At 39.4% G+C, this 27,854-nt stretch overlaps 1 protein-coding gene across 1 annotated transcript in view; it reads left to right on the top strand.

The window, feature by feature from the left end:
- PPP1R1C (protein phosphatase 1 regulatory inhibitor subunit 1C) overlaps nucleotides 1–27,114 on the top strand; it is an 88,796-nt gene extending 61,682 nt beyond the window's left edge. Inside the window, exons 3-6 of the mRNA XM_082261402.1 lie at nucleotides 3,513–3,550; nucleotides 8,594–8,648; nucleotides 17,625–17,780; nucleotides 26,732–27,114. Coding sequence (XP_082117528.1) covers nucleotides 3,513–3,550; nucleotides 8,594–8,648; nucleotides 17,625–17,780; nucleotides 26,732–26,823 — 341 coding nt within the window. The 3' untranslated portion in view covers nucleotides 26,824–27,114. The remainder of the gene's footprint in view (nucleotides 1–3,512; nucleotides 3,551–8,593; nucleotides 8,649–17,624; nucleotides 17,781–26,731) is intronic.
- Nucleotides 27,115–27,854: the final 740 nt, after the last annotated feature.

Here is a 27,854-nt window from a genome sequence, read left to right as displayed (position 1 = left end):
TGTCATTTCTTCAGTGTTGTCACAGGAAAAGATATAATAAAATATTTACAAAAATGTGAGGGGTGTACTCACTTTTGTGAGATACTGTATGTTCCACCTTTTTTTTCTACCTAAGTAATCAAAGGTTGATGGGATCGACTGAATCTGTGCCTTATATAAAGCCATGTGTGCTTGATCCCTGTGGTGATTGTGGTCCAGCTTTGGATTGTTGAGTGCTCCTTAGTGAAAGCTAACAAAAGCTCCATAACTGGCCGGATAAAAGCAAGGAAAATAAGTAAAGATGGAGAGACAACAAGCCAAAGGACAGCCACAGTGGCAGGTGGGAAGCAGAGTAAAATAGTGTTGTCAGTGATGTAATGTCCTTCCCCCTATGAAACATGGGAGTATGTTGCCCACATAATGCTCAGGGGTTAGTGGGGTAACATTGCAGCACTTGGCACTTGTTATAATTTATTCATCATAGACTATGCTCTGTTACAACTTTAACAATCTCTTTGTAACAGCATGAATTCAAACAAAACAGCAATTACATGTTATTTATTCACTTTCAGCCTGGTATTTAAAAACTACAATTATCCCTGTATTATCCCTGTATTACACAAGATACTAAAAAATATGCCCACATATTTCAAATCCATACAGACCTACCCCTTTTCCTTCATACTTTATGAAGAGTCAAAAATAAATGTATATTACATTTATAAATATGAACAGGTAGCTTATAATTATGTTATTATTTCAGCATAAAGTTCCATTTATATATATGCACACTTTATCCCTTTTATCATAAAGCATCTGGTTCCAATAAGAGCCTGGAGTGCTGACAACTTCACTATGATCCCCTGCTGAGGGACTGCTTTTGCCACTCATCAACCGGCAAGACCGGCTCCCAAGTCTGGATGGCTCTCATCCCTCATCCAAAACACTCCTCCTTCCACTGATGCTAGATAGGCTTGGTTCCATTTTGGCAATATACCAGAGAGATGTCAACCCATAGTAGCTGTAAAGTAAATGCTGGATTAAGCAGTTAAGTTGCAATAGCTGTATAATAATGCCTAGAGCACACAATAAGAATAATAGACGAATGGTGGTCCTTTTTTTTTTTCTCCATGCTAGTCCCATATCGAAAACCAATATGTTACTAAAGTTGTGAAAATTCTCGTACAAAAGAATACAACTTCAGAATTGATAAAGCATCTGGTTCCAATAAGAGCCTGGAGTGCTGACAACTTTACCTTGATCCCCTGCTAAGGGACTGCTTTTGCCACTCTTCAACCGGCAAGTCCCTCTCCCAAGTCTTGTTTGCTCCCATCCCTCATCCAAAACACTCCTCCTTCCACTAATGCTAGATAGGCTTGGTTCCATGTTGGCAATATACCAGAGAGATGTCAACCCATAGTAGCTTTAAAGTAAATGCTGGATTAGGCAGTTAGGTTGCAATAGCTGCATAATAATGCCTAGTGCACACGATAAGAATATTACATGAATGATGGTCTTTTTTATTTTTTTGCCTGCTAGTCCCATATCGAAAACCAATAGGTTACAAAAAGTTATGAAAATTCTCATACAAAAGAATACAACTTCAGAATCGATGTTATGGATTGTATTGTATTGTAATGTATTCTTTCATTTCTGAGCATGTGTAATCTTGGTTACAAAATTATTTTTTTGTGCAAATACCATGCTAATTACATAACAATTGTTAGTTTTGTTATTGTATGAGAAAAATTTGGATGTTTTCACATGAACTGTCGTTATTGGCTCTTGAAAACTGTTTATTAATCAGATTATTAGACGATCTCTTCGAAAGCAATATTTTTTAACCAATTTTCTTATCGTTTGTACTATCCATAAGCCTGGCTAACGCAGTTTAGCTGCAGAAGCTTTGCAGTAAATACTCGGCTTAGATGTCAAGTATCAAAGGCTATTCAACAAGCACTGACAAAGCAATCAAGCTCCTGTCGTTATGTTGTAAACACTGAACATCTGAGGTAGCTATGCAATTTAATAGGCATTAAATGCTATTCTGAAATACAATTCTAGGACCCCTTGGAAAAAATGGTAATGCTAGTGAAGTGTTGAGATTGTCTCTATACTGCAAAGCTTCTGCAGCTTGACCGCTTGATTTAGTGCTTATTGTACAGCTGTTGAGGCTGGACAGCTCAACTCAACATTTACTATACAACTATTGCTGCTTGACTGCACTCTGCAATACTTCTAATACAGAAACAAACTTACCTAGCATCAGTGGAAGGTGGAGGGGTATGGAGGAGGTACACACAATGGAGTTTAGGAGACCCAAGATTGGGTCCTGCCAGTCGATGATTGGATTCTGCCTGCAGCTTAGAAAATGTCCTAAAAGGGGTTCGTGGTGTAGCTTTTTTTGACACCTCAGCCATATATTGGACTCTAAATTAAACTTTACACTGTGAGGATAAATTGAGAATAAAACATCACTGGAGTTATGGGCAATGTAATAAGCTAGCTGCATGTATATACTAAATATAGGTTCCAATACAGTAAACCCCCCTCCATTGCGGGGGTTGCGTTCCGGACCCAGCCGCGAAAAGTGAAAATCCACGAAATAGAAAAACCCTATTAAAATGCATTGTAGGCATGTTTTTTTTTACTGTCACTGTACGTGTAAAAGCATTTTAAGGTCTTTAAACACACTTTTAAAACAATAGAAACTCATTTAAAACACATAAAAGATACTGAGAGACATAGCAAGAGCTATGGAAAGCACAAAAATATTTCATTTTTAATATTTATATAGTAAAATAACATTACAAAAAAAAACATTACAATATACCGGGACCGCAAAAACTGAACCGCGATGGAGTGGGGGTTTACTGTATAATAGTGCATAGTGCACTAGTATGAATAGTGCATTTATTAGTATGAAAGAGAAGGAAAATATATTAATTTTGAACAATCCGGCATGTAGTAAAAAAAAATAATAATATGATTAATTATGATGTAGCAATTATTAAAGGTGTTACAGAATGTATTTTATGTGTGAGATAAGATATCGGCCACAAAGGGAGTGCACTGGTTTTGACTGACTTTAATTGCATTGTAAGAAGGAGCAATAAACCAAAACTACTGTGAAGCTCAGTAAAGTAGGACACTGCATAAGACATGAACAAATATAACTACCCATATGTATTTCCAAACTACACATGAAATAAAGATAAAAAATGTTAGCATCTTATTTGTCAGTGCTTTTGGTGGTTTTACATATGTAACTTATGTTACTTTATAAGAAATTATTTTACTGTATAAACTGATTTAGGATTGGGTAACATGACAATAAATACAGTAAATATTTGTATGACGAGGGGAAATTAATTTCTGACTACTACTATATCAATGGCTTGTATTGAAGTCGTTTTAACTAATGAATGAAATTATATTTTATTGTGTTTATGTCACAGAAGCTGCAAATATATAGATATTGGATATGTGATCTATAAAACATAGACTTCATATAAATATTCTTTTCTGCCTAGAAATAAATGATAATAGGACAACCAGCACACATGAAGAGGTAAGTCATCAGCTCTCAAACAACCTTTTGTTCCTACATCAGTCTTATATTTGTGTGCATTGTTCAAAAGCTTAGCTTGCTGTGACTAGTCTCCCACTATATGTCAGTATATGACGCTTGACTTGGCTTGTTGTGTACTGTCCTTTATAAAATGGGTCTCTACCAACATTATCTGAAGAAAGAACTGTTTTTATTGCTTATAGTAACCAATCAATGTCTTCTCCAACATGCTCCTTTCCTTAAGGCTAGCACACACTATAAGAAAATGTCATCCAAATAATTTTCCTACGATTTTCATATAGTGTGTACACAACTTTCAACAGCCAATTCCAAATTTTCCTACGAAAATTCTCGAAGGGACAAACTCCAAAATTTTTCTCGTACGGGAACAAAACTAACACTTTTCGTTTAATATGTACCGTTTTTGTATGATTTTTGTACAAGAAAAATCAGAAAAGAAAGACTGCGCATGATCATAAACAATAAAACAATGAAATAAAGCCTTTGTCGTACGAAAATTTTCGTGCAAATTTTCGTTCATTGGTTCCGATTTGCTGTGAAACAATGAAGAAAATCGTATGCTTGTTCACCCGATTTTCTTATAGTGTGTATCCCACTTTAGACTGAGATGTGAGATTAAATAGCAGAACTGGATTGCTTGCTATCAACAAATGCTTCCTGCTACCCTATTAAATAAAAATAAATTCTCTTAAATTGTGTCTAAACCAAAAAACATACAGTAAAGGGAAAAAAATGTTTGATCCCCTGCTGATTTTGTAGGTTTGCCCACTGACAAAGAAATGATTAGTCTATAATTTTAATGGTAGATTTATTTTAACAGTGAGAGAATAACAACAAGAATATCGAGAAAAATGCATTTAAAAAAAGTTATAAATTGATTTTCATTTTAATGAGTGAAATAATTATTTGATCCCCTATCAACCAGCAAGATTCCTGGCTCCCAGGTGTCTTCTATAGAGATAATTAGCTGAATTTAGGAGCAATCTCTTAAAGTGAGTGCTCCTAATCTCAGCTTGTTACCTGTATGAAAGATACCTGTCCACAGAAGCAATCAATCAGATTCCAATCTGTCCACCATGGTCAAGACCAAAGAGCTGTCTATGGTTGTCAACGACAAGATTGTAGACCTACACAAGGCTGGAATGGGCTACAAGACCACCGCCAAGCAGCTTGGTGAGAGGGTGACAACAGTTGGTGCAATTATTCGCAAATGTAAGAAACACAAAATAACTGCCAATCTCCCTTGGTCTGGGGCTCCATGCAAGATCTCACCTCCTGAAGTTTTGATGTTCATGAGAACAGTGAGGAATCAGCCCAGAACTACATGGGAGAATCTTGTGCAATGATCTCAAGGCAGCTGGGACCATAGTCACCAAAAAAACAATTGGTAACACACTACGCTGTGAAGGACTGAAATCCTGCAGCCGCCCGCAAGTCCCCCTGCTCAAGAAAGCACACGCACAGGCCCATCTGAAATTTGCCAATAAACATCTGAATGATTCCGTGGAGAACTGGGTGAAAGTGTTGTGGTCAGATAGGACCAAAGACAAGCTGTTTGGAATCAACTAAACTTACCATGTTTGGAGGAGGAGGAATGCTGCTTATGTCCCAGGAAAACCACCTCCACTGTCAAACATGGAGGTGGAAACATTATGCTTTGGGGGTGTTTTTCTGCTAAACGGACAAGACAATTTTGCTGTGTCAAAGGGACGATGGACAAGGCCATGTACTGTAAAATCTTGGGTAAGAACCTCCTTCCCGCAGCCAGGTCATTAAAAATGGGTTGTGGATGGGTATTCCAGCATGAAAATGACCCACAACACACAAGAAACATCTGAGATTGCCAACAAGGGTTTCGCCACCAAGTACTAAGTCATGTTTTGCGAATGGGTCAATTACTTATTTCACTCATTAAAAAGCAAATCAATTTATAACTTTTTGAAATGTGATTTTCCAAATTTTTTTGTTTGTTTTTCTGTCTCTCACTGCTAAAAAAAAAAACCTACCATTAAAATTATAGACTGATCATTTCTTTGTCAGTGGGCAAATGTACAAAATCAGCAGGGGATCAAATACTTTTTCCCCTCACTGTACATTTATTATAATGCAACGTACCAGTCCTTTGATGTGCTGGTTGCATTTTTTCATGCTTTTATCTTTTTTATGCTCTTTATTTTCACCTGTTGATTCTGCAAATAATATAGTCCATGCATCTTCAGGGCTTCATTCATATCTCCAATGTTTCTCTAGATGGAGCAATGTCATATTGGTTGGACTTCCAACATGTCCGTCTCTGTTCAATTCCTAGTACAAAGTTCAGGAGGCATTGGCTGGTTCAGGAAAACTGGCAGACATTCTGCTTGTGTGTATGTCAGCCAGTCCAATAGAAGCTGCCCCCCCCCCCCCCCCCATCAGAACACAACAGCTCAGAGGGGGAGATCGCTGTACTAAACGTACTAACGCTGTACTCCGACCAGAGCTGTCAGGTTTTTTTTTTCCATTCAACCCGCTGGGTTAAAGCCTGGTATACACTATTAGTTTATCTGTCATTAGCCAAGGCTATTACCAGACAAGAAAGAGGAAGTGGGCTGTATAAGGTATTTACTGGCAGAAAAAAAAATGTTTAAAACAAGGGCAGAAGAATAAATAGATGTAAAGATGAAAAAATGACTGAAGGTCCGCTTTAACCACTTCCCACCCGCCCTATAGGCGATTGACGGCGGAAAAGTGGTTGTATTATCCTAACCGGACGTCATTTGACGGCGGTGGGATAATGCGCTCCGTGCGCCCCCAGGGGGTGCGCAGAGCGGCGATCGGTGAGGTGGCGTGTCACTCTGACACACCGCATCTCCGATCTCGGTAAAGAGCCTACTAACGTAGGGTCTTTACCATGTGACCAGCTGTGTCCAATCACAGCTGGTCACATAGTACAAAGGAAGAGCCATTGATCGGCTTTCCTTAGTTCATGTTAGCACGAGTAGAGGAGAGCCGGTCTGCGGCTCTCCTGACGGGGAGGGTCTGCACTGGTAATCAGATCATTGATTGCCAGTGTAGACCCTCAGGGGGGGGTGCCACTAAAACCACTAGGGATGCCCACCCATGACCCCAGGGATGCCCACCATGGCCACCAGGGATGGCAATCAGGGCTCAGGAAGCCCGCCAGTGCCCTCCCCATCACTGCTGCCTGCCAGTGCCCCCCCCGCCAGTGCCCATAATTGCCATCCGTCAGTGCCGCCCACCAGTGTCCATTACTGTCCACCAGTGGTGCCTATCAGTGCCGATCAGTGCCCATCAGTGCCGATCAGTGCCCATCAGTGCTGCCTATCAGTGCCCATCAATGCCGCCTATCAGTGCCCATCAGTGTCACCTATCAGTGCCCACCAATGCTGCATATCAGTGCTACCTATCAGTGCCCATCAGTGCTGCCTATCAGTGCCGCATATTATTGCCTCCTCATCAGTGCCTGTCAGTGCAGCCTCATCAGTGCTCATCAGTGCATGAAAAAACGTATCTATTTACAAAATACATAAACAAAAAAACTTTTTTTTTTTTTTCCAAACTTTTCTGTCTTTTTTTCATTTGTTTAGCAAAAAAGAAAAAAACCTTGCAGTGATTAAATACCACTATAAGAAAGCTCTATTTGTGGCATAAATTTGGTTTAGGTACAGTGTTGCATGACCGCGCAATTGTCATTCAAAATGCAACAGCGCTAAAAGCTGAAAATTGGCCTCGGCAGGAAGGGGGTGAAAGTGCCCTGTATTGAAGTGGTTAAGCTGGGTACACACAGGCCAAAAATCAGCCGGTTCAGCAGGAACTTTCAGTCAGTGTGTACGGCTGTCTATCTGGCAGGAGCTGCTCTAACAACAAGATTTTGGTGAAGGGTAATGCTGGAAAACTAGCATCTGATCTGTGTTTGCAGCTATTAAATTCTAATGAGGGGAGGGGGGTGGGGCAGGAGAGCTTTCCCGCTGTAAGAATACAATACAGTAGGGAAGATCATTGCACCAACATCGCTTGTGTTGGTACGGTGATCTGTCAGAAAAAAACTATTAATGTGTACCCAGCTTTAGTTCGATATTTTGAATCAGTAACCCATAGGAATGTACAGATAAAAGAAAAACAAGGCTACAGAGTGGTACCACATCCTAATTGTAGAGAGAAAAATTTGGGAAAAAGGGAAACTGGTAACAACTTCTATATTTGCTATGACATTCCTGATCTGCATACGTGCTCCAGCCATAGTGGCAACAGCACGAAGGAAGCCCCCAAGGACCACCGATTCATTTTTTCTTATGATAAGATCGCTTTACAGTGACTCTGTCACTTTAACAAGAAAAACATGCTTCTGGCAGGTATAAAGAGCAGCAGTTAGAGTTGCCTATACATATACCGGCAGAAGCTATTGATGCCTGTATTCTGCCCAAATGCTTATCTGTTATAATTGGACACATAACTCTGTCACTCCCTGGTAGTTTTGGAGTTTACTCTCTCTCTCCCATTCTCATACTTTCATATTGATCCCTTACTATGATGAGTTGGCTTACTTAAATATATGAAGATGTGGGTGGGGCAGGCAAGCTTAGTCAATGCCAGGAAGTGTCAATGCTTCTCTTGATCAGAATGACCTGCCATTTGTGCAAGCAGAGGCATTGGACTCTGTTGCAGGTATGTGCAGGCCCCTCTAGGGGCTTGTCCTTTATAACTGTCAACAGCAATTTTTTGGTAATGTATTGTAGTTACTTTGGGAACCAGATCCTTATTCTGAAGAAGCCATCTGCTTTCTATGTAACTCCATTCTTTACAAATTTGCATATACCAAGTTTACAAGCTTGTAAATCCGGGTTATCTGTAGGAGTGTGCCATTTGACTCGATCATCCCAACCTATATTAACCTCAACATGGTTCAGATTTCAGTCATTAGAAGTTCTGCCTTCTTTAGTATTTATTCTCTTAGAATTATAATGCATGAATATGTAAATATATGAACTAAACTACATCCTTATTTGTATATTGTAAACCTAGAACGTTTCCCCAAAACAGAGGAAGCAAAGTGTCTACTCAGCCCCGGCGATGAAAGGTACTGTTCAGGTACTGTTCAATGTTCTGACAAATTAACTTCTACTTATGCCATAATCATGTGTGCTAATTATATGTTTGACTGCCTTGTCACGTTGTTTTAGCATAGCTAATAACATATGTTTGCAACATGTTTTTTTTTTTCAACAAATACTTTCATATAAATGTCCAAGGAATCAAAAAATGTTTGAGCTTTAAATTACAAGTCCTTGGACCAGCTTTTTGGAGCCTTGCAGCTTACCTACTAAAAGAGTAGAGAATGTTAACATATAGCGTGGAGGGGGGTTTAGAACACCAGTCAGGTTTTTATTGCTGTCTTTGCCCCCGTTAGGGGAATTCACCCTCTCAATTGTCCTTTGTACCTTTATGACTAAAGTCAAAGTAAAAAAACTGACTAAAAATAGTGTCACCTAAACAGGTATAGTGGGGGTTGTTAGTTCTGGAGACCCTGATGCCAACCAGGGATTTCGTCTAACTTCCTGTTTTGGCTATCAGATGGAAAGTGGACTAATGGGACACAGATGGCAAAAAAAAAAAAAAAACTGACAAAGGTTAACTGTTAACTGTCCCTAAAGCCTGGTAGTGGTGTTCATGGCTCTCTCTCAGCCAAAAAGGTTCCCGACCCCTGATCTATAGGATCCAGGGAATTGTTATCTGGCACATCCGGAGGAGGACGATGAACTTTGCTAGCCCAATCTCCACACTGTGCGAGTAAAATCTATTTTATTATATGTGTTTTAAGAAAAAACAGATACACTTAGAAGGCTACACCTTCTTGTTTTTTTATCCTTCAATTGCTAGAGGTTACAATACCCTCATAAAAGAAGTGCTGTAGCAGTCAATATAAGTGAAACTTTTTATGGGATTTCCCAATAGACTCTTACAGACTTCCACTCCCTTCCTAGAAACTGGCCTTTGTATTGGGGTTTATCTAAATATACTGTTTGCGCTGAGAGTTTATTTACTTTTTCGGAGGAAGTCGTCCCCTCTGAGAGAAGATAGTGATTATAGCTAACGACTATAGCAACCACTAGCTATAATCACATCAGAATCCAGCAGGCTGGTTGTACCCAAGTTGGTTGATCAATCAACTTGGTACATTCAGCCTACCCATTACCAGTTCAATGTGAATATGTGTTCAAAAGTAAATTAATTAACTTTGGTTCATCAGTAATCGGCAGAGATTCGAACCTTATATGCCCGCCCCTAGCTAATTAACCCTATTGACTTTTGAACACATATGCACATTAGGATTCACGATTATCTTGGATACTTAATTGTTCTTGCTGAACAATAGAACAGTAGTGCTTGTCCTTTAAAAAAAAAAAAAAGGATGCGAGCACAACACGTAAAAAACAAACATTAAGAGGAAAAAAAAAAGATACTTACCTTACAACTTGGGTTGGTGAGGGTAATGTCATGGGCCTTCAAGGAAGACTTTGGGAAGTTGAGGACTGCAAGATTTACTAGAAGACAACCACAACCCAGCACAGGGCAATGTCTGCTTTAACTGCCTTTCTTCATCTTCCCAGTGAGAAGTCAAGACATTCTGGCTGGCTGCTAAATATTATGGTTCTTGAGAACTTATTTGCTTATTGATACCAAAAACAGACCTCAAAAATTTTAGCACAGTATATATGGAAAAGTATTCCTTGAGCTTGTAAGGAATAACCACAAAAGTACACTTACCACTTGCAGAAAGTCTCTACCATAAATGACTACTAAACCTATTTACCTTTCACCTGTGGAGTTGGCTATAGGAACAGAAAACATACAAAAAACATTGTTGCATTTTCACTGTTGATTGCTCCGCAATGACAGAATAATTTTGCAACAATAAAATGCTTTCCATTTGATCTACAACACTGCGAACTTGACTCACAAATGGTGGGCCTACATTAAAATGAACATAATGGCTATCGGCAAGGGATAAAGACACAGACAGTGGTACAAAAGGAGACCCAATTTCCTTTTAAACATTTTTGGAATGTTTGTTGCTTCTTACATTCATGTATAAACCTAGTACCAGCCTTTGGAGACCTACAACCCCAATTCCAAAAAAGTTGGGACACAGTAAAATTTATATAAAAACAGAATGCAATGATTTGCAAATCTCAAAAACCCATATTTTATTCACAATAAAAAATAGAAAACATATCAAATATTTAGGCTGAGAAAATGTACCATTTTAAGTAAAAAGTAAGGTAATTTTGAAATTGATGGCAGCAGCACATCCCATAAACATGGCCAATTTTACTATGGTGTAGCATCCCCTCTTTTTTTAACAACACTTTGTAAACGTCTGAGAACTGAGGAGATAAATTTCGGGAGTTTTGGAATAAGAATTGTGCCTGATATAGGATTCTAACTGCTCAACAGTCCTGGTGAAAGGTCTAGACTGCAGGCAGGCAAGTTAAGCACTCGGGCATAACACTGTTCTGCTGAAATATGCAAGGCCTTCCCTGAAAAATATTTTGTCTGGATGGGAGCATGTGCTGCTCTAAAACCTGGATATATCTTTCAGTATTGATGGTGCCTTTCCAGACGTGCAAGCTAGCCATTGCATTCCCTCAGAGATGCAGGCTTTTTAACTGAGCACTGATAAACCAGAAGGTCCCTCTCCTCTTTAATCCACAGAGCACAGCGCCCATGATTAAAAAAATTGTCAAACTTTAATTTGTCTGACCACAGAACAATTTTCCAGTTTCGAACAGACCATTTTAAATGAGTTTTGGCCCTGAGAAGATGGCTGTGTTTCTGGATCATGTAGAGATATGGCTTCTTCTCTGCACGATAGAGCTTTCACTTGTATTTTGGACAGTCATTTCTTTGAAGTATTGTTGAGCGCCTGAAGTGATGCCCATCACGGAATCATGCCTGTTTTTAATGCAGTGCTGTCTAATGGCCCGAAGATCACAGGCAGCCAGTATTACGTTTCAACCTTGTCCCTTGTTGACATAGATTTCTCCAGATTCTCTGAATCTTTTGATGATATGTACTGTAAGTGGTGGTTTTTTTAAAAATTTGCAATTTTGAACATTATTCTGAAATTGTTCTACAATTTTTAGATGAGGATTTTCACAGATTGGCGAACCTCTGTCTGTCTTTACTTCTGAGACACTCTGACTCTCTAAGATGCTCTTTCTACACTCATGTCACTGACATGTTACAAAATAGACAAATTAGTTGCAAAATGTTCTTCTAGCTCTTACTTTTTAGTACCACTTTGCCAGCTTTTTGTAACCCTGTCCCAACTTTTTTGAGACATGTTGCTGCCATGAATTTTAAAACAACCTTATTTTTTTCCAAAAATGATAAATTTTCTCAGTTTTGAGACGTTTTCTATTTTCTATTGTGAATGAAATATGGATTTATGAGATTTTCAAATCAGTGCATTCTGTTTTTATGTAGTTTTTACACAGCGTCCCAACTTTTTTTGGATTAGGCGTTATTTAGACAAGGCCATGGACAGGTTGCTTCTTTTATTAAAATAAATTTTTAATTATTACCATGTTTGAATGTTAAACATAATAAAGAAAAATGTTTGGTTTGATTATTTAATTTGTGTAGTACAATATTTTAAACATATAGATGTTTCATCTTCTCCGAATGTTGCCATCAATGTAACTGCATTATGGCGATGAGAACACTTGCTTGTCACACATTTATTTATTTATTTGTTTTCAATTTGATGAGGAAGGCTGGGCGGTGGTGGAGTACAGTTTTTTTTTTAAACCGTTCATTGTAACATTTTAACTTTCCTAATTACTATTCGGTACACAAGCCCTGTTTTTAATTCTGTTTTGCTTGCATGCCATAAAATAACTGCTTATTTATGTTAGCTTGAGCTTGTATTGCTTTCATACAGCATGTTTAATGAGCATGCGCATGAGCTTTGTCATTGCAGAATTATAGTTCTGACCGAGCATGTCAGGCCTCTGCAGAGAGACAACTGTTTCCACACAAAGAGAAAGGATCCTTCTCTGCAGCATGCTTGCATGGGATGGACTTTTCTTCTGTGTGGCTTCTAAAGAAAATAAACCGTGAGATTTTGCACATGCTTTGTTTTGATGCATCTGAATGTATTTTGCTCACTTAAACTGAAAGTTCAGTTGGGCTTAGATATTGTGTTTTCATATTTGATTTACTTCAAGTTTCTTTTACATGCTAATTGTCAGGCTACTGAACCTAAAAAAATATTAAATCCTAGTCATCAGCCATTTTAGTTAAACGGCCAGTCACAGTAGTGGGTGTTTTGAATGGACATTTAAAGGATAAATTCACCTTTTTTACCTTTTTGATTGGGAAAAAAATGTACATTTATTTATTTTTTTCTAGGGAGCCTGTAAAGCATTGCACCCATGATCAGCAGATCATGGGTGCATTGTCAGGCTCTGGCAGACAGTCAATACACTGTCTTTACCTTTGATATGGGCAGGCAGTTACTGAAATCAAGGAAGCTCAATGGACCATGAGAGCACTTACAAGCGCTCTTGTAGTTCATTGAGAACTACAAGCTGTCAGCAGCAAAGGATGAAGCTACTTGTAGGCAATAATTCACAGAACTCTGTGAATGAATGAATGATGTAGCAGTGTAAGCTTAGCCTTGCATGGCCATACTGTTTTCAAATTCTGACAGTGGGTGCAGGGAGAAGGTCCCCTGCCCCCTGTCACAAGGAAGGATTGCATGGTCATACTGTTTTCACATTCTGACAGTGGGTGCAGGGAGAAGGTCCTCTGCCCCCTGTCACAAGGAAGGGGTGGATTGCATGGCCACACTGTTTTCAAATTCTGACAGTGGGTGCAGAGAGAAGGTCCTCCGCCCCCTGTCACAATGACGAGGCAGATTGCATGGCCACACTGTTTTCAAATTCTGACAGTGGGTGCAGGGAGAAGGTCCTCTGCCCCCTGTCACAATGAAGAGGCAGATTGTATAGCCATACTGTTTTCAAATTCTGACAGTGGGTGCAGGGAGAAGGTCCTCCGCCCCCTGTCACAATGACGAGGCAGATTGCATGGCCACACTGTTTTCAAATTCTGACAGTGGGTGCAGGGAGAAGGTCCTCTGCCCCCTGTCACAATGAAGAGGCAGATTGTATAGCCATACTGTTTTCAAATTCTGACAGTGGGTGCAGGGAGTAGGTCCTCCGCCCCCTGTCACAATGACGAGGCAGATTGCATGGCCACACTGTTTTCAAATTCTGACAGTGGGTGCAGGGAGAAGGTCCTCTGCCCCCTGTCACAATGAAGAGGCAGATTGTATAGCCATACTGTTTTCAAATTCTGACAGTGGGTGCAGGGAGAAGGTCCTCCGCCCCCTGTCACAATGACAAGGCAGATTGCATAGCCACACTGTTTTCAAATTCTGATAGTGGGTGCAGGGAGAAGGTCCTTTGCCCCCTGTCACAATGAAGAGGCAGATTGTATAGCCATACTGTTTTCAAATTCCGACAGTGGGTGCAGGGAGAAGGTCCTCCACCCCCTGTCACAAGGAAGAGGCAGATTGCATGGCCATACTGTTTTCAGATTCTGACAGTGGGTGCACGGAGAAGGTCCTTTGCCCCCTGTCACAATGACGAGGTGGATTGCATGGCCATACTGTTTTCAAATTCTGACAGTGGGTGCAGGGAGAAGGTCCTCCGCCCCCTGTCACAAGGAAGGGGTGGATTGAGGGGTGAGATGGTGGATGTTATATGTTACATCGTAAATATCCTAATTTTGACTGTTGGCGCACACTTGCAGTGCCTGGGGTTGTGTTGTCCTTAGAAAAGCACAGATCACAGGCAAAATGCACAAAGCCAATCAGCGTGACTCTGAGCATTGTGATGTCTGTGAGCCAATCACAGCGATCACACATTTAAACACTGTCTGCATTTACATCTGAGAGTTCTCCCCTTTCTCTCACAAGAGAAGCAGAAGGAGGACTGCAGACTTTTTGACGGAGATGAGGAGAAAGACAGCTGTGAGGGGATGGCTATAAAAGGAAAGGTTCTTTCAAGTTCAAAGTGCCACTAATCACCAATGACTGTGGTATTTTTTTTTTTTCCGGGGAGGGGGAGGGGGGGTTAGCGTGCCACTGATGACCAATAATTGTGGGATTGTTTTGGGTTTAACGAGACATCTATCCCCTGGTACACAATGCAATTTTAGTGCAATGCGAAATCATCCTCCAGGGAACTCTCTTCCATTAATAACAGAAGACTTATACTTGGCTTCTGTTAGTGATTTTTATAGGGGTAAACACACCTTAACCACCTCAATACCAACATGTTTCTCATTTTCTAAATATTTGTGGCAAAAAAATAGCTCTACTTTCCAAAGAGGGAGTGTTTTTGGGAGTGTTCGTGCTATCATTCCATTTTAGTTGATATGTTTTATAAGAGAAATTAAAGTGATTCTAAAGGCATTTTTTTAAATTAAAATGTAAAAAACAAAACAAACATATTTACCATTATTTAGTAAAGGGTTTCTTACCTCCTCTTCTGGAGTCCCCCACTGATGCTTTCCACTCTTCTTCTCCTCCAGGTGACCCCTCAGCAAGCACATTGCTAAGGGGGCACCCATGCAGGAGCACCTCCGATCCAGGCTGTGTGCATCAATAGAATCACAAAGTGCTGATAAGCACCGCCTCCTCTCACTTCTCAAAGCCTATGGCTCCTGCTGCTCTCAGAGTCTCCTGGGAAAACCAGAAGAAGGGAGAATGGTGCTGCAGCTGAGAGGATTGTGGGAGGAGGCAGGTAAGTGTTTAGGTATGGGGGGGGCAAGTAGTGGGGAGTTAGAGAGAATGCATTAAAATGTTTTGACCTTAGTACCACTCTAAGGAAAGCGGTGGTTCATAAATACCACCAAAAGAACACTCTTTTTATAAATGAATTATGGAAAACTCATAGTACAGTCTTGCATGACTAATTGTCAGTCAATGTACCACAGCACTAAAAACCGACAAAAGGCCTGGGAAGTAGGGATGATCGAACGGTTCGGGTCGACCATCGGTTCGACCCGAACATTGACTGTTCGAGGTTCGGCTGAATTCCGAACTTTTTGCTGAAAAAGTTCGGAATTCGGCAACCAGAACCGACCAAAATGCAATGGGACAGGAAATGGGCTTTAAAAGCCCGTGATTGGACCAGAACCATCAGTAAAAGCCAATTGAGGGGGCAGGAGAATGCTAGGAATGTGATTGGAGTGACTAGGGGGTCCAGAGGCCAATCATTAGTGAATACGCCCCCCAGTATATAAGATAGACCCGCCAAAATTCCTAGCATTGTAATACAGGGACGTGGAAGAGAGTGGAAGCAGTTCTGTTACTTCTGCTTCAAAGTGTCATTTAGCAATTATTAGTGTGAGGAAAGGGATATCTAGTGTAGTTAGGGTACTATTTTCCACTATAGTTAGCTTTAATATTCTAGTTTCTGTAGGGAAAGTGTTAAGTGTAAGGGGACCGTAGTGTAGTGTAGGGTTAACTGACTCTGACTGCTATGGCAGGGTGACAAAACCCTTCCATGTCAGGGTGACCGCTATAGAGAAAAGATTGTTTCTCTTAGGTCACTTATAGAACAGCGATATGTCTTCTCACCTGTCACCCTGCTTTTTGTTGCAGGCGTTTATAGGGCTTTTTTGAGGACATGTTTGGAGTCAGGCATGACATCTGAACTTCTGTGTATGGGTATATATACACACACACATGTCTGTATATATACACATACACATATACATATACACATATACATATATAGGTGTGAAAGTAGCAGAACACTATGCTTGCGCTAATGAAATAATTAACAGTCATATGTCTCCGCTCCTATCACACCTATATATGTGTGTATGTGTATAAATACATATAAGTGTGTGTGTATATATACCCCTATACAGAAGTTCAGATGTTTTGCCTGCCTCCAAAGACCCCAAAAAAATGGCCAAAAAAAAACGCCTGCTGCAAAAACACACCTGGGCGTTTTTGTAGCTGGCGTTTTTTTGGGCATTTTTGGGCATCTTTTGGAGGCAGGCATAACATCAGAACTTCTGTGTATAGGTATATATACACACACACATGTATGTATATACACATGTTATAGGAGCGGAGACATATGCCTGTTAATTATTTCATTAGCGCAAGCATAGTGTTCTGCTACTTTCACACCTATATATGTGTATGTGTATATATATATATACATACATGTGTGTGTGTATATATACCCCTACACAGAAGTTCTGATGTTATGCCTGCCTCCAAAGAACCCCAAAAAATGCCCAAAAAACGCTTGCTACAAAACCAGCAAGGTGTAAAAATAACGGAGCCATATCCCTGTTCTATATTAATTCTAAGACAAACAATCTTTTTTTTCTGGTTCTGGACATGCTACAGAGCTGAAACTTCACAGGTACACTTTTAGACCCCCAGACACTAAATCCAAAGAAATCTCATTTTTTTTTTCAATAATTTTTTCAATAATTGTCTCTCTATCAAAAATGAAAATTTTTAAGAACTTTTTTTGTGTGATTAATAGTCCCTGGGGCATGACCCTGAACCCTAGGCACTTTTTAGGGGCATTTATTGGGTTTTAGGGCTTAAAAATGGTGTTTTTTGATTCCAGAAGTTCGGGTCCCATTGATTTCAATGGGGTTCTGAAATCCGAACAAAACTTTCAGGAAATTCGGGTGTTCTGGTCGAACCGAACTTTTCAAAAGTTCGATCATCCCTACTGGGAAGGACAGAGTGTCATTTGCTGGTATTGAGGTGGCTAGAGAAGCTTCTCAGAAAATATAGAACAACCAATCATATTAGACCTTTCTTTCTCCAGCTATCATTTTCCATTACAGGTTTGATATTGCTTGGTTGCCATATGGTCTTCCCTCAGCTCTTTTTCCAAATACTTGTCATTATTTATTTATTTATTTATAAAGCCTGCATTATTTCTTTATTTCTTATTTTGCTATGGTTTATTTTGTTTTTGTATGTGCTTTGTTGCATGTGCAGGCAGCAATGAGCAGGCAAAACCTTTAATTTCTATTGATGATAGACATCAGTCCACCAGCATGCCGTATGAGCAAACAGTAACAGAGAATACCAAGCTGCTCGTGAAACCAAGACGAAAAGACACTCCGTATCATCTTGATTTGCCATGCTTTCCAGGTAGGGTCTCTAGTGGGATATATAGGGTAGATACTATAAGGCTAAAAGGTTTTTTTTTTTCATAGAGTGGGGAAAAGTTAGAATCCCCTGTGTCCCCATAAAATTCAAGTTGTTTTTGTTCTGATTTTAGTCTCAGGAGCTAAAAGTAATGGGGAAATTCTCCAGGGCAGGAATAGAGAGGAAATCTATGAATAGTGACAACTGATTAAGCAGGGGCTTCCCTTTCCTTGGATAGATTTCCTGTTGTGTCTACAGAACAGGAATTGAAATGAAATCTCTCCAATGGGACACAGAAGTGTTTTAACCCTTCCATACTCTATAAAAAAATGGCTTTAGATATAATTTAATGTACAATAGCTTATTAAATGGACACCACTGCCTTTTTATTGTCATAGCTAAATAGAAATGTATTAATGTAATAAACATTTTCTCATAACCCCATCCCCTAATCCAGGGGTGTCCAAACTATGGCCCTCCAGCTGTTCAAGAACTACAATTCCCATGAGTCATTGTATATCTCTGACAGTCACAGACATAACTAGGCATGATGGGAATTGTAGTTCCTGAACAGCGGAAGGGCCATAGTTTGGACACCCCTGCCTTAATCAATCCAGTTTACTGAGAAAAGCTAGTGAAATTTATGAAAATCTGAAATAGCAGTAACTACACAGAATAGTTAAATATGTGGGATAAGCGTGATAAGTTTCAAAGCAACAAAATTTGCAAAGAGAATAAAATTCCAGAATAAATTAAACCCCCCTGTAGAAGATGATAAATCTTTCTAGGACTGATTTGATGAATATACATAAGGTGACAACACTGACATGAAGCACAAAAATACTGGGATATGTAAAGCAGGAAAAGCAGTAGATGAGAAAAGGTAAAAATGTTTGTGGGGCAGAGGTATTTGTTCAGTTCAATGATGAAAAACACTGTTACCAATGACTGCAGTAAGGTCTCAATATGAGTTGTATTAGGTAGACCGGGCAAATAAAACATTTAAAAATGCTTAAAGTTGAACTAAACTTACCTCCACTCCAGTAATGCGGTGTTTGGGAGCAACCTGCTGGCCACTGACATCTTTGGCCAGTTTTCTTCCAACCTTCAGTTTTTAGGGAGTTCATTCATATCAGCAGATGCCAAAGTTCTACACTGAGCTGTGCATGCAGGTAAGAATACTTTAATGCCGAAGAGACAAACTATCTCTCTTGTGTACTAAAAAACCTGCCTGTTGACGATGTCTTTAATTAAAATTCCAGTTTATGGAATGTATATGAGAAATGTGCTTTCGTCAATAGCATCATTTTGACATCAGTTTGGGACATTTCTGAGATCATTTAGATATTGACAGGTGGAGTTGACCTCCGCTCCTTCTGACCTGCATTTGATCTGCTTCAAACATATTTTGTATTACTATAGTTTTGTACGGGATTGCAAAATCTGTTTGATGTGAACAAAAGCCTATCAACATAGGTCCCAATGAAGACTAAGTCCTAACTGGATTACATATTTTTTAGCACTGTGTATTATAAAAAATCGGCATGTTCTTTTTTCATAGAATACTGTTTTTACCTTTTTTTCATTTTTTTTCTTATCTCGGTGCTGAGATCTCATGTAACCATTTTCAGCTGCTTCCTGTCCACACGCACTCATTCCAGTATTCGCTGCACATATTGTTCTGCCCCAGCTTCCTGAAAATGACAATGCGCACAATATGGGTCTGTGTGACTTCTTAAGCCTAGTAAACTCGATCAGAATATTGTATATAAAATACTACTTTCCAAGCGATCGTACAATAATCTGATCATTAGTATACAGCTTTCCTTCAAAATTATCTGAAGGGACAAACATTTTCATTTAATCAGTACACTTTTCATCAAAAAATACAATACAAATACATTACATCACTTCCAAATTTTATTCTGTTCTACAAAAATTTTTGTACTTTAGTAACCTATATATTTTCAATATGAGACTAGCGTGCAAAACAAAAAAAAAAAGGATGATAATTCGCCCGATAATCTCATTGTGTGTACTAGGCTTCATAGACTCCATTAGGTGTTGGGGTTGACAGTTGTCACAGTTTTATTACAGGAAGTGCCTGAACAAAGCTCTTCAAGGCAGAATCAAAAGGCATTCTTTTAATCAAAGCGTAATTTTTAAAAATAATAAAAAAAACTACTTTTGAAATTAAATTACATTTAATTTCCCTTGGTTTCATTTTTTTTCAAGATCAGTGCCCTCACCCCAAGGAATCTAAGACAAATATTTTGGAAAGATAATTTATCTTCCTAAGAGCCGGTTCACACTACTCCGACTTGTCAGGCGACTTGGTCGCCTGACAAGTATCTCCCAATGCTGTGCAATGGAACCGTTCTAATCAGAGCGACTCAAGTCGCTCCGATTTAGAAAAAGGTTCCTGCACTATTTTTTGGCGAAGTCGGAGCGACTTGCATTGACTTCTATTATGAGAAGTCGTTTGCAAGCCGCGATGAAGTCGCGGTGCAGGGGGCGACTTTGAGTCGGATTAGGGTGAACCGGCTCTTAGAAGCAGTTTTTTTTTAATGTACTGTACATATTACCCTTTTTTTTAGAGGGGTCAGATTGCACTAGCATTATTTGTGGCTTTTGGTTTACTAATATGTTTGTGTTGTGCTGATTTTTTTATTTAAGTTTTAAAAACTTTATCAAATTATTTGAAAAACTCTCAAAAAATATAGTAAAGAAAAATTATAACTTGTCACCAGTTTTGGAAAAAAAGACACCGTGGCCTAATTCAGAGAAAAGCAATTATAGTGCCTTTGTTTAGACAGAAGAATATAGAAGCCTTGTAACATGAGTGCTAGATAATCTGGAACAATGTGACTTTTGATAAGCTCAAAAAAAAAAAAAAAATAGACAAAACAAACTCAAGGACTTGAACAGAACAGAACTGCAGTGTTCACCAAAACAAAAAACGGAACATCATGACTCCAAGCTGTTGCTAATAAAGACATTTAGTATATCACCAAACCATCTGAACTAAAATAATACAACATTCACACCCTATAACAGGATGTTCCTGCAAAAAACATTTATGACAGTGCTATCAGGTATTTATTATTATAATTTTTTTTAAAGTACACCTAAATCCATATTGTGTCCCTATAGCAGCTCGCCTGCTGTGAAAAGATGCTGTCAGGGTCACTCCTTCCAGTATCATATTCCCATATTCCAGTACTCATTCCTCCTAAATCGGCAGTGGAAAGGTTTACACAGAAACCAGCAGGATAAATGCAAAAGCAGGTGCCCATGGTGGATGGCGCAGGGTCTATGCTCTAACCGGTCTTCACCAGAGCACCTGATGATGTAGATAGGTTTTGCTATGTGTTAGTGCCAGGAAGTGGTCCTCCGGATTGTCCGACCAGGAGGTGAGCAAGGCGGGGTTCTTAGGTAACAGGTATGGATCAAGTAAAAGCATAGTCGAGGAACAAGCCAAGGTCAGTAACGAGTGGTAGTGAAGATAGGGATGGCAGCAGGAGCGAAAGGAGCAAGATATAGCCTGGAGAAGAGCACAATAATCAGGCAAGCAGGAAGTGCAAGACGTGACTTAACTTGAAAGGTAATGGGAGGAGCAATGAGTTCAAGGTTCACCAGAAACAAGATAAAAAGTAAGGTTGTCCAGGGGATCAGGTAGGTAGCTATCCAGTATCTCAGGTGGCACAGCGAAAAGAGCCGCAGTCAGACACCGCACAGGTCACAGGTTCTTTGTAGGCATACAGTATCTCACAAAAGTGAGTACACCCCTCACATTTTTGTAAATATTTTATTATATCTTTTCATGTGACAACACTGAAGAAATGACACTTTGCTACAATGTAAAGTAGTGAGTGTACAGCTTGTATAACAGTTTACATTTGCTGTCCCCTCAAAACAACTAAAAAAACACCCATTGATTTCTAAACCGCAGGCAACAAAAGTGAGTACACCCCTAAGTGAAAATGTCCAAACTGGGCCCAAAGTGTCAATATTTTGTGTGGCCACCATAAATTTTTTTTTTAACCAGTCACTATATTGTTGATTGCATTACCATCGATCATCTTTCTTGCACTTTATTACACCTATATCTTACACTTCTTTGTTGGCAATATATCCATATATATTTATATTTTGGTTCACCCATACAGCACTTTCTAGTCACTAGTCACTTTGTATTGATTTTATATAGATTTATCTATACATTTGGATATAAGCACAGGATTGCACTCAGTACCTTTTACTATCACCAACGGCCACTTGTCACTTTCAACTGATTTGATAATGGATTTTATATATTTATATATTTTTTATCACATGATTGTACTCAATTTTTTATTATCACTAATGTTTACATGTTGATCTTTTAATACCATTTTTATTATATATATGCCAATTTTATGATATCAACTTCACGTACTAATGCACTGATATCCACATTTACATATATTTATTGATATTTGCACTTTATCATATTCACTATATGCAGCGCCAATTACCCACTCACTGACCTTTTTGCTTATACAATCCCCGGATTGTAGTTTAGGGTAGGCTGCAGCCTAATTACCTTGTGTTCATCCGTTAAGATATCCACAGCGCGGAACTTATTTCCTTACCATAATTTTCTAGCACTGCCTTACCCCTCTTGGGCATGGAGTTCACCAGAGCTTCACAGGTTGCCACCAGAGTCCTCTTCCACTCCTCCATGATGACATCACGGAGCTGGTGGATGTTAAAGACCTTGCACTCTCCCACCTTACATTTGAGGATGCCCCACAGATGCTCAACAGGGTTTAGGTGTGGAGACAAGCTTGGCCAGTCCATCTCCTTTACCCTTAGCTTCTTTAGCAAGGCAGTGGTCGTCTTGGAGGTGTGTTTGGGGTCGTTATCATGTTGGAATTCTGCCCTGCGGCCCAGTCTCTGAAGGGAGGGGGACCATGCTCTGCTTCAGTATGTCACAGTACATGTTGGCATTCATGGTTCCCTCAATGAACTGTAGCTCCCCAGTGCCAGCAGCACTCATGCAGCCCCAGATTAAGATACTCCCACCACCATGCTTGGCTGTAGGCAAGACACACTTGTCTTTGTACTCCTCACCTGGTTGCCACCACACATGCTTGACACCATCTGAACCAAATAAGCTTATCTTGGTCTCATCAGACCACAGGATTCCAGTAATCTATGTCCTTAGTTTGCTTGTCTTCAGCAAACTGTTTGCGAGCTTTCTTGTGCATTATCTTTAGAAGAGGCTTCCATCTGAGACGACAGCCATGCAGACCAATTTGATGCAGTGTGCGGCGTATGGTCTGAGTACTGACAGGCTGACCCCCCGCCCCTTCAACCTCTGCAGCAATGCTGGCAGCACTCATACGTCTATTTCCCAAAGACAACCTCTGGATACGACACTAAGCACGTGCACTCAACTTCTTTGATTGACCATGACAAGGCCTTTTCTGGGTGGAACCTGTCCTGTTAAACCCCTGTATGGTCTTGGCCACCTTGCTGCAGCTCAGTTTCAGGGTCCTGATAATCTTCTTATAGCCTAGGTCATCTTTATGTAGAGAAACAATTCTTTTTTTTTTTTTGACCTTCAGAGAGTTCTTTACCATGAGGTGCCATGTTGAACTTCCAGTTACCAGTATCAGAGAGTGAAAGTGATAACACCAAATTTAACACACATGCTCCCCATTCACAGCTGAGACCTTGTAACACTAATGATACACATGACACCGGGGAGGGAAAATGACTAATTGGGCCCAATTTGGTGTACTCACTTTTGTTGCCAGTGGTTTAGACATTAATGACTGTGTGTTGAGTTATCTTGAGGGGACAGCAAATTTACAATGTTATACAAGCTGTACACTCACTACTTAACATTTTAGCATAGTGTCATTTCTTTAGTGTTATCACATAAAAAGATATATTCAAATATTTACAAAAATGTGAGGGGTGTACTCACTTTTGTGAGATACTTTATATGCAGTAACATCTAGAATTTTAACAAAAGAAAGGGAGAGAGAGGAAAGTGTAGTTCCAGCAAAGTTGTAATCTCACTGTGGCACTATCCCATAACATTAATTTGACAAAATGTTTTACTTTGTAGAGGAGGAAAATGTGCCTTTATAGACTGGTGACCCTCAGTCTGACAAGGGAAAGGGACTTTGAATGTGCCAAACCAATGAGAGAGGAACACAAAATACACTCTAAATATAAAATCACAAATTTATTAATTTACATTAAAAGTTGCCATCTATTAAAACCATTGAAAATGTGAAATGGTATGGTCCAAACAGACATTTGTGAGAAATTCATGCATGTCAATCAACACGTTTTGCTATATTAGCTTCTTCAGGATTAATGCTTGAAGATGGCAACCAGATACTCAGAAATGGCAGGACATATGGCCCTTCTCTCATTGGTTTGACATTCAAAGTCCCTTTCCCATCTTGGACTGAGGGTCACTAGTCTATAAAGGCACGTTTCCCTCCTCTACAAGAGAAAACATTTTGTCAAACATCTAGAAGTTTGCTTACAATGACTGATCTGCTTGTTGCGTACAGTGATGGAGAGACTATTAGGTCATGATGTGGGAAATCACTAGAGGCTATTAAGGAGTTATGAAAGACCTAGTTCTCTTAAACAGAGTCTTTTCAAAATGTGTAAAATTCTCTTTGCAACACCAACCACATAATATCCACCAGGCAATTAAGGTGTACAAATGAGCCTGAACCTTTTCCTTAACATCTACACAGTGTTCCTCTGCTTCACAGTCAGCAAAGACCTAAGCTGTAATTCAGCAATATGCCAGCATAGGATGTCTCTGGAACCTGTCATAGGTAGCAGGGACCAGAAAAGACATGTGTATGGCTATGTGTGGCTGTGGGAGAGCACCCAGACTCTGAGACACTAGGGTGGACAACCACTTAAGTGAGAGAGTTCAATGGGGGCAGACAGAGAGGAGAAGGAGGATGCCCACAGAAAGCAGGCACATTGGGCGGTCTACTTAATAAACTCTCTGAGAGTTCCCTCCAAGAAAATGCTGAAATGGGCGAGACAGAGCTGATCAGATGGAGAGGAAGGTTGGAACCAGCTCTCAGTTTAGCATCCAGTTTTAACTCTTTGAAGTTCATGCTAACAAATCAGCAAAATGAATTGCTTCTGTGCTGCTGTCTGGCAGGGGATAAACCATTATGAGCTGTTTTGGAGACTTATAGAGGATATATTGAGATCCAGATATCTGGAGTAGACTCAGATGGATCAGTTTTATAATTTATTTCTCTGATAACAAAAAGTGTTCAGCTAGAAGTGCTACTGGATTTACTGAATGAGACCTCCCCTGCATTAGGATTCATAATTGAGTAAAGGAGACTAAGCTTTCTGAGATATCTAATAAGCTAACAGTCTCATTCTCTATTCTCCATACATGGGTTCTCAACTAGAAAGTGAAACAGAACTAACAGTTCCCAATAAAACATAGCAATGCTTTCCTGCAACAAATGGATATGTTAGGCACCATGGCATCAATAACTTTTATTTATCTGGTAATGAATTGCTTTAACTGAATATACTGGGATTTAAACTCAGAGATTGTAAAAGGGAAATATATCTTACAAAAATTTGAGAAATCGGAAGTGATGTCCCAGCACAAACCTCCAGTAACCCATCTCCTGATCGTTACGTGCACACAAGAAAAATTAGTAATTAATAAGAATTTATGAGACCTTTGGGGAGATAAAGAAAAAGAGAACACATTAAGGCGTAATAACTTAAGACTGGCTGGGCTGCCAAGGTCCATAGTGAGGTGAGAGTTAGTGGAGTTTCTTAGCAGTAGTCTCCCACAATTCTATCTTTGATAAAAAGGAAATCTCCCAATTGAAATAGAGCATAAAGTGGGCCCTTTTTTGGAAAAGCTTAGAATGGTTATTTCCATACATTTACGTTTTCAGGCGAAGCTTGATTTTATAGACGCTTACAGGAGGATTCCAGCTTTTATTTTTGAAGGGGTAAAACTGCTTTAGGTTCATTACTATGCCACAGAAATGGCTAAGGAGAGAAAGCTGTTTGCCCCAGTCTGCTGAAGCCTGGCTGGGGGAAAAAACTGTTGACCTTCTGTATCCAGCCAGACTGCATTTGGAATGGATTAAGGATTCAAATACTTTGACGATCTAGCTTCATTACTTGAATTCTTGACCCGGGATAGGGAAGGTTTAAAGTGAATGGGAAACAGAGGATAAGTTCCAACGTTGGGATGAGTAACTTGACTGTCATGAAAAATAAGGTTGCATTTCCAATCAAAGAGACAGCATACTCTAGGACAGTGTTTCTCAACTCCGGTCCTCAGGGCACACTAACAGGCCAGGTTTGCAAGAAAACTCACAGGTGATCACATTTGCTGCTCAGTGATTGCAGAATTCTAGTCTGCAACTCCCCTGGGTAATACTTAAAATCTGGCCTGTTAGTGTGCCCTGAGGACCGGAGTTGAGAAACACTGCTCTAGGATATGCACAAAGGCAAAAACTGGCTTATGTTATGCCACACAGAAAAGACATACTTATTGGCGAGCAAACTTGAAGTGGTTGTAAATCCCGGGAAAAAAAAAAAAAAACAGTAAGACAAAAAGGCATCATGAGCTAGTATGCATCGTAATATGAAATACTTACCTTAAAACAAAACCCTCCATCTGCGCCCGCACACTGCTGAGACAGCTGACTTCTTCCCCGGTGTTTCTTTTGGGTTCACTTTTTCTTTTTGACTGTCCTGGTCGCTTGCAGGCAATGGACTCAAGTGGGCTGTACAGAGTGAAATAAGTTTATCCTTAAATAATATATAGGATACTGACTTTATTTTACAACTTACAGTTATTTTAAGCATGACACATTGGTAAGTCTACGTAGAAAGTCAAGTGACTTATTTAATTAGCTTATGTCTCTATACAGGGGTTACACAGATGAAAAAACAGAAGGATTCTGCATTTCGTGAGGAAGAAGAAGAAAATAACGAGGATGAAGATGATGAGTGTGACCATTGAATACTTGGCCATTTTTTGTATTGAAGTATAAGAACTATAAAATGCTGATCATTTTGTCACCTTACAGAATTCCAGGAAGCATTTTATCTCTCAGCTACGTGTGGTGTTTTTTTAAGCAGGATCTCTTTAATGAACTTCAAAATTTCAACACACATCATAATCATAATCTGATACAGAATGAGAAATATTGTCAATTCATCCATATTTCATGCATTACTGGTTTAATTGTATTCTTCTTATTGCGAACTTGCTAAATGGTGTTGAGAAGACAATCATGTAAATAGTGCAAATATTAAAACTGCTATATAAATAAACATTTGGAAAAAATTCTAACTGATTGAAAACTACTAGCTATTTTAATGCAATAACTTTACATCATTAGTTATGTAGGAAGGCCTAATTGTGTCCTCATTTTACTGTGGCCATAATTCCAGTACAACATGCGATACTTACGACACCACATTTGTCTACCCTGCAGGAGGCGGCTGAGATGAGAATGTATTATTTCTACCTTTAATTCAGAAAAAATATTCTCTTAAAAAAAAAAGAATAGGACAAGTAGACACTGTTATTGGATATTCAGGTACTGGAACTCTAAAGACAATCACTAAATCTCATAAAAGCTTTAACATATTAATATAATTCGAAAAATTGACTTAATTTGTTGTAAATAGGCAGCTTTTGTTAGAATATTACTTGGTGATCCTGCTGTGAAGGTCCTTGTTTAGGCACATCCTATTGTGCGGTGATAAATCCCTCCCAAATATACTCCTAGGTTGTCACCCTCCTGGTGGAGTGCATTGTATGGACATGGTCTAGCATTGTCTTAAAGCAAGTACAAAGGAAAGATGATGCCTGTCCATGACCAAAAGAGAACATTGGTAAGCATAGTGAGCTTTCCAGAATCCTCACCTATCTTCTCCAAACACGGGTTCATTTTTTAGCTTTTTGAATAACCATACCTGAAAGAAAAAAATTGGTGGTGTTCTAAGTTTGTCCAACAAATTTCATTAGTTAGCCATCGAAATGTA

Source organism: Pelophylax lessonae (genome assembly GCF_965119305.1).
Source record: "Pelophylax lessonae genome assembly, chromosome: 6".
Lineage (NCBI taxonomy): Eukaryota > Metazoa > Chordata > Amphibia > Anura > Ranidae > Pelophylax > Pelophylax lessonae.
This window is presented reverse-complemented; position numbering and strand designations above follow the sequence as displayed.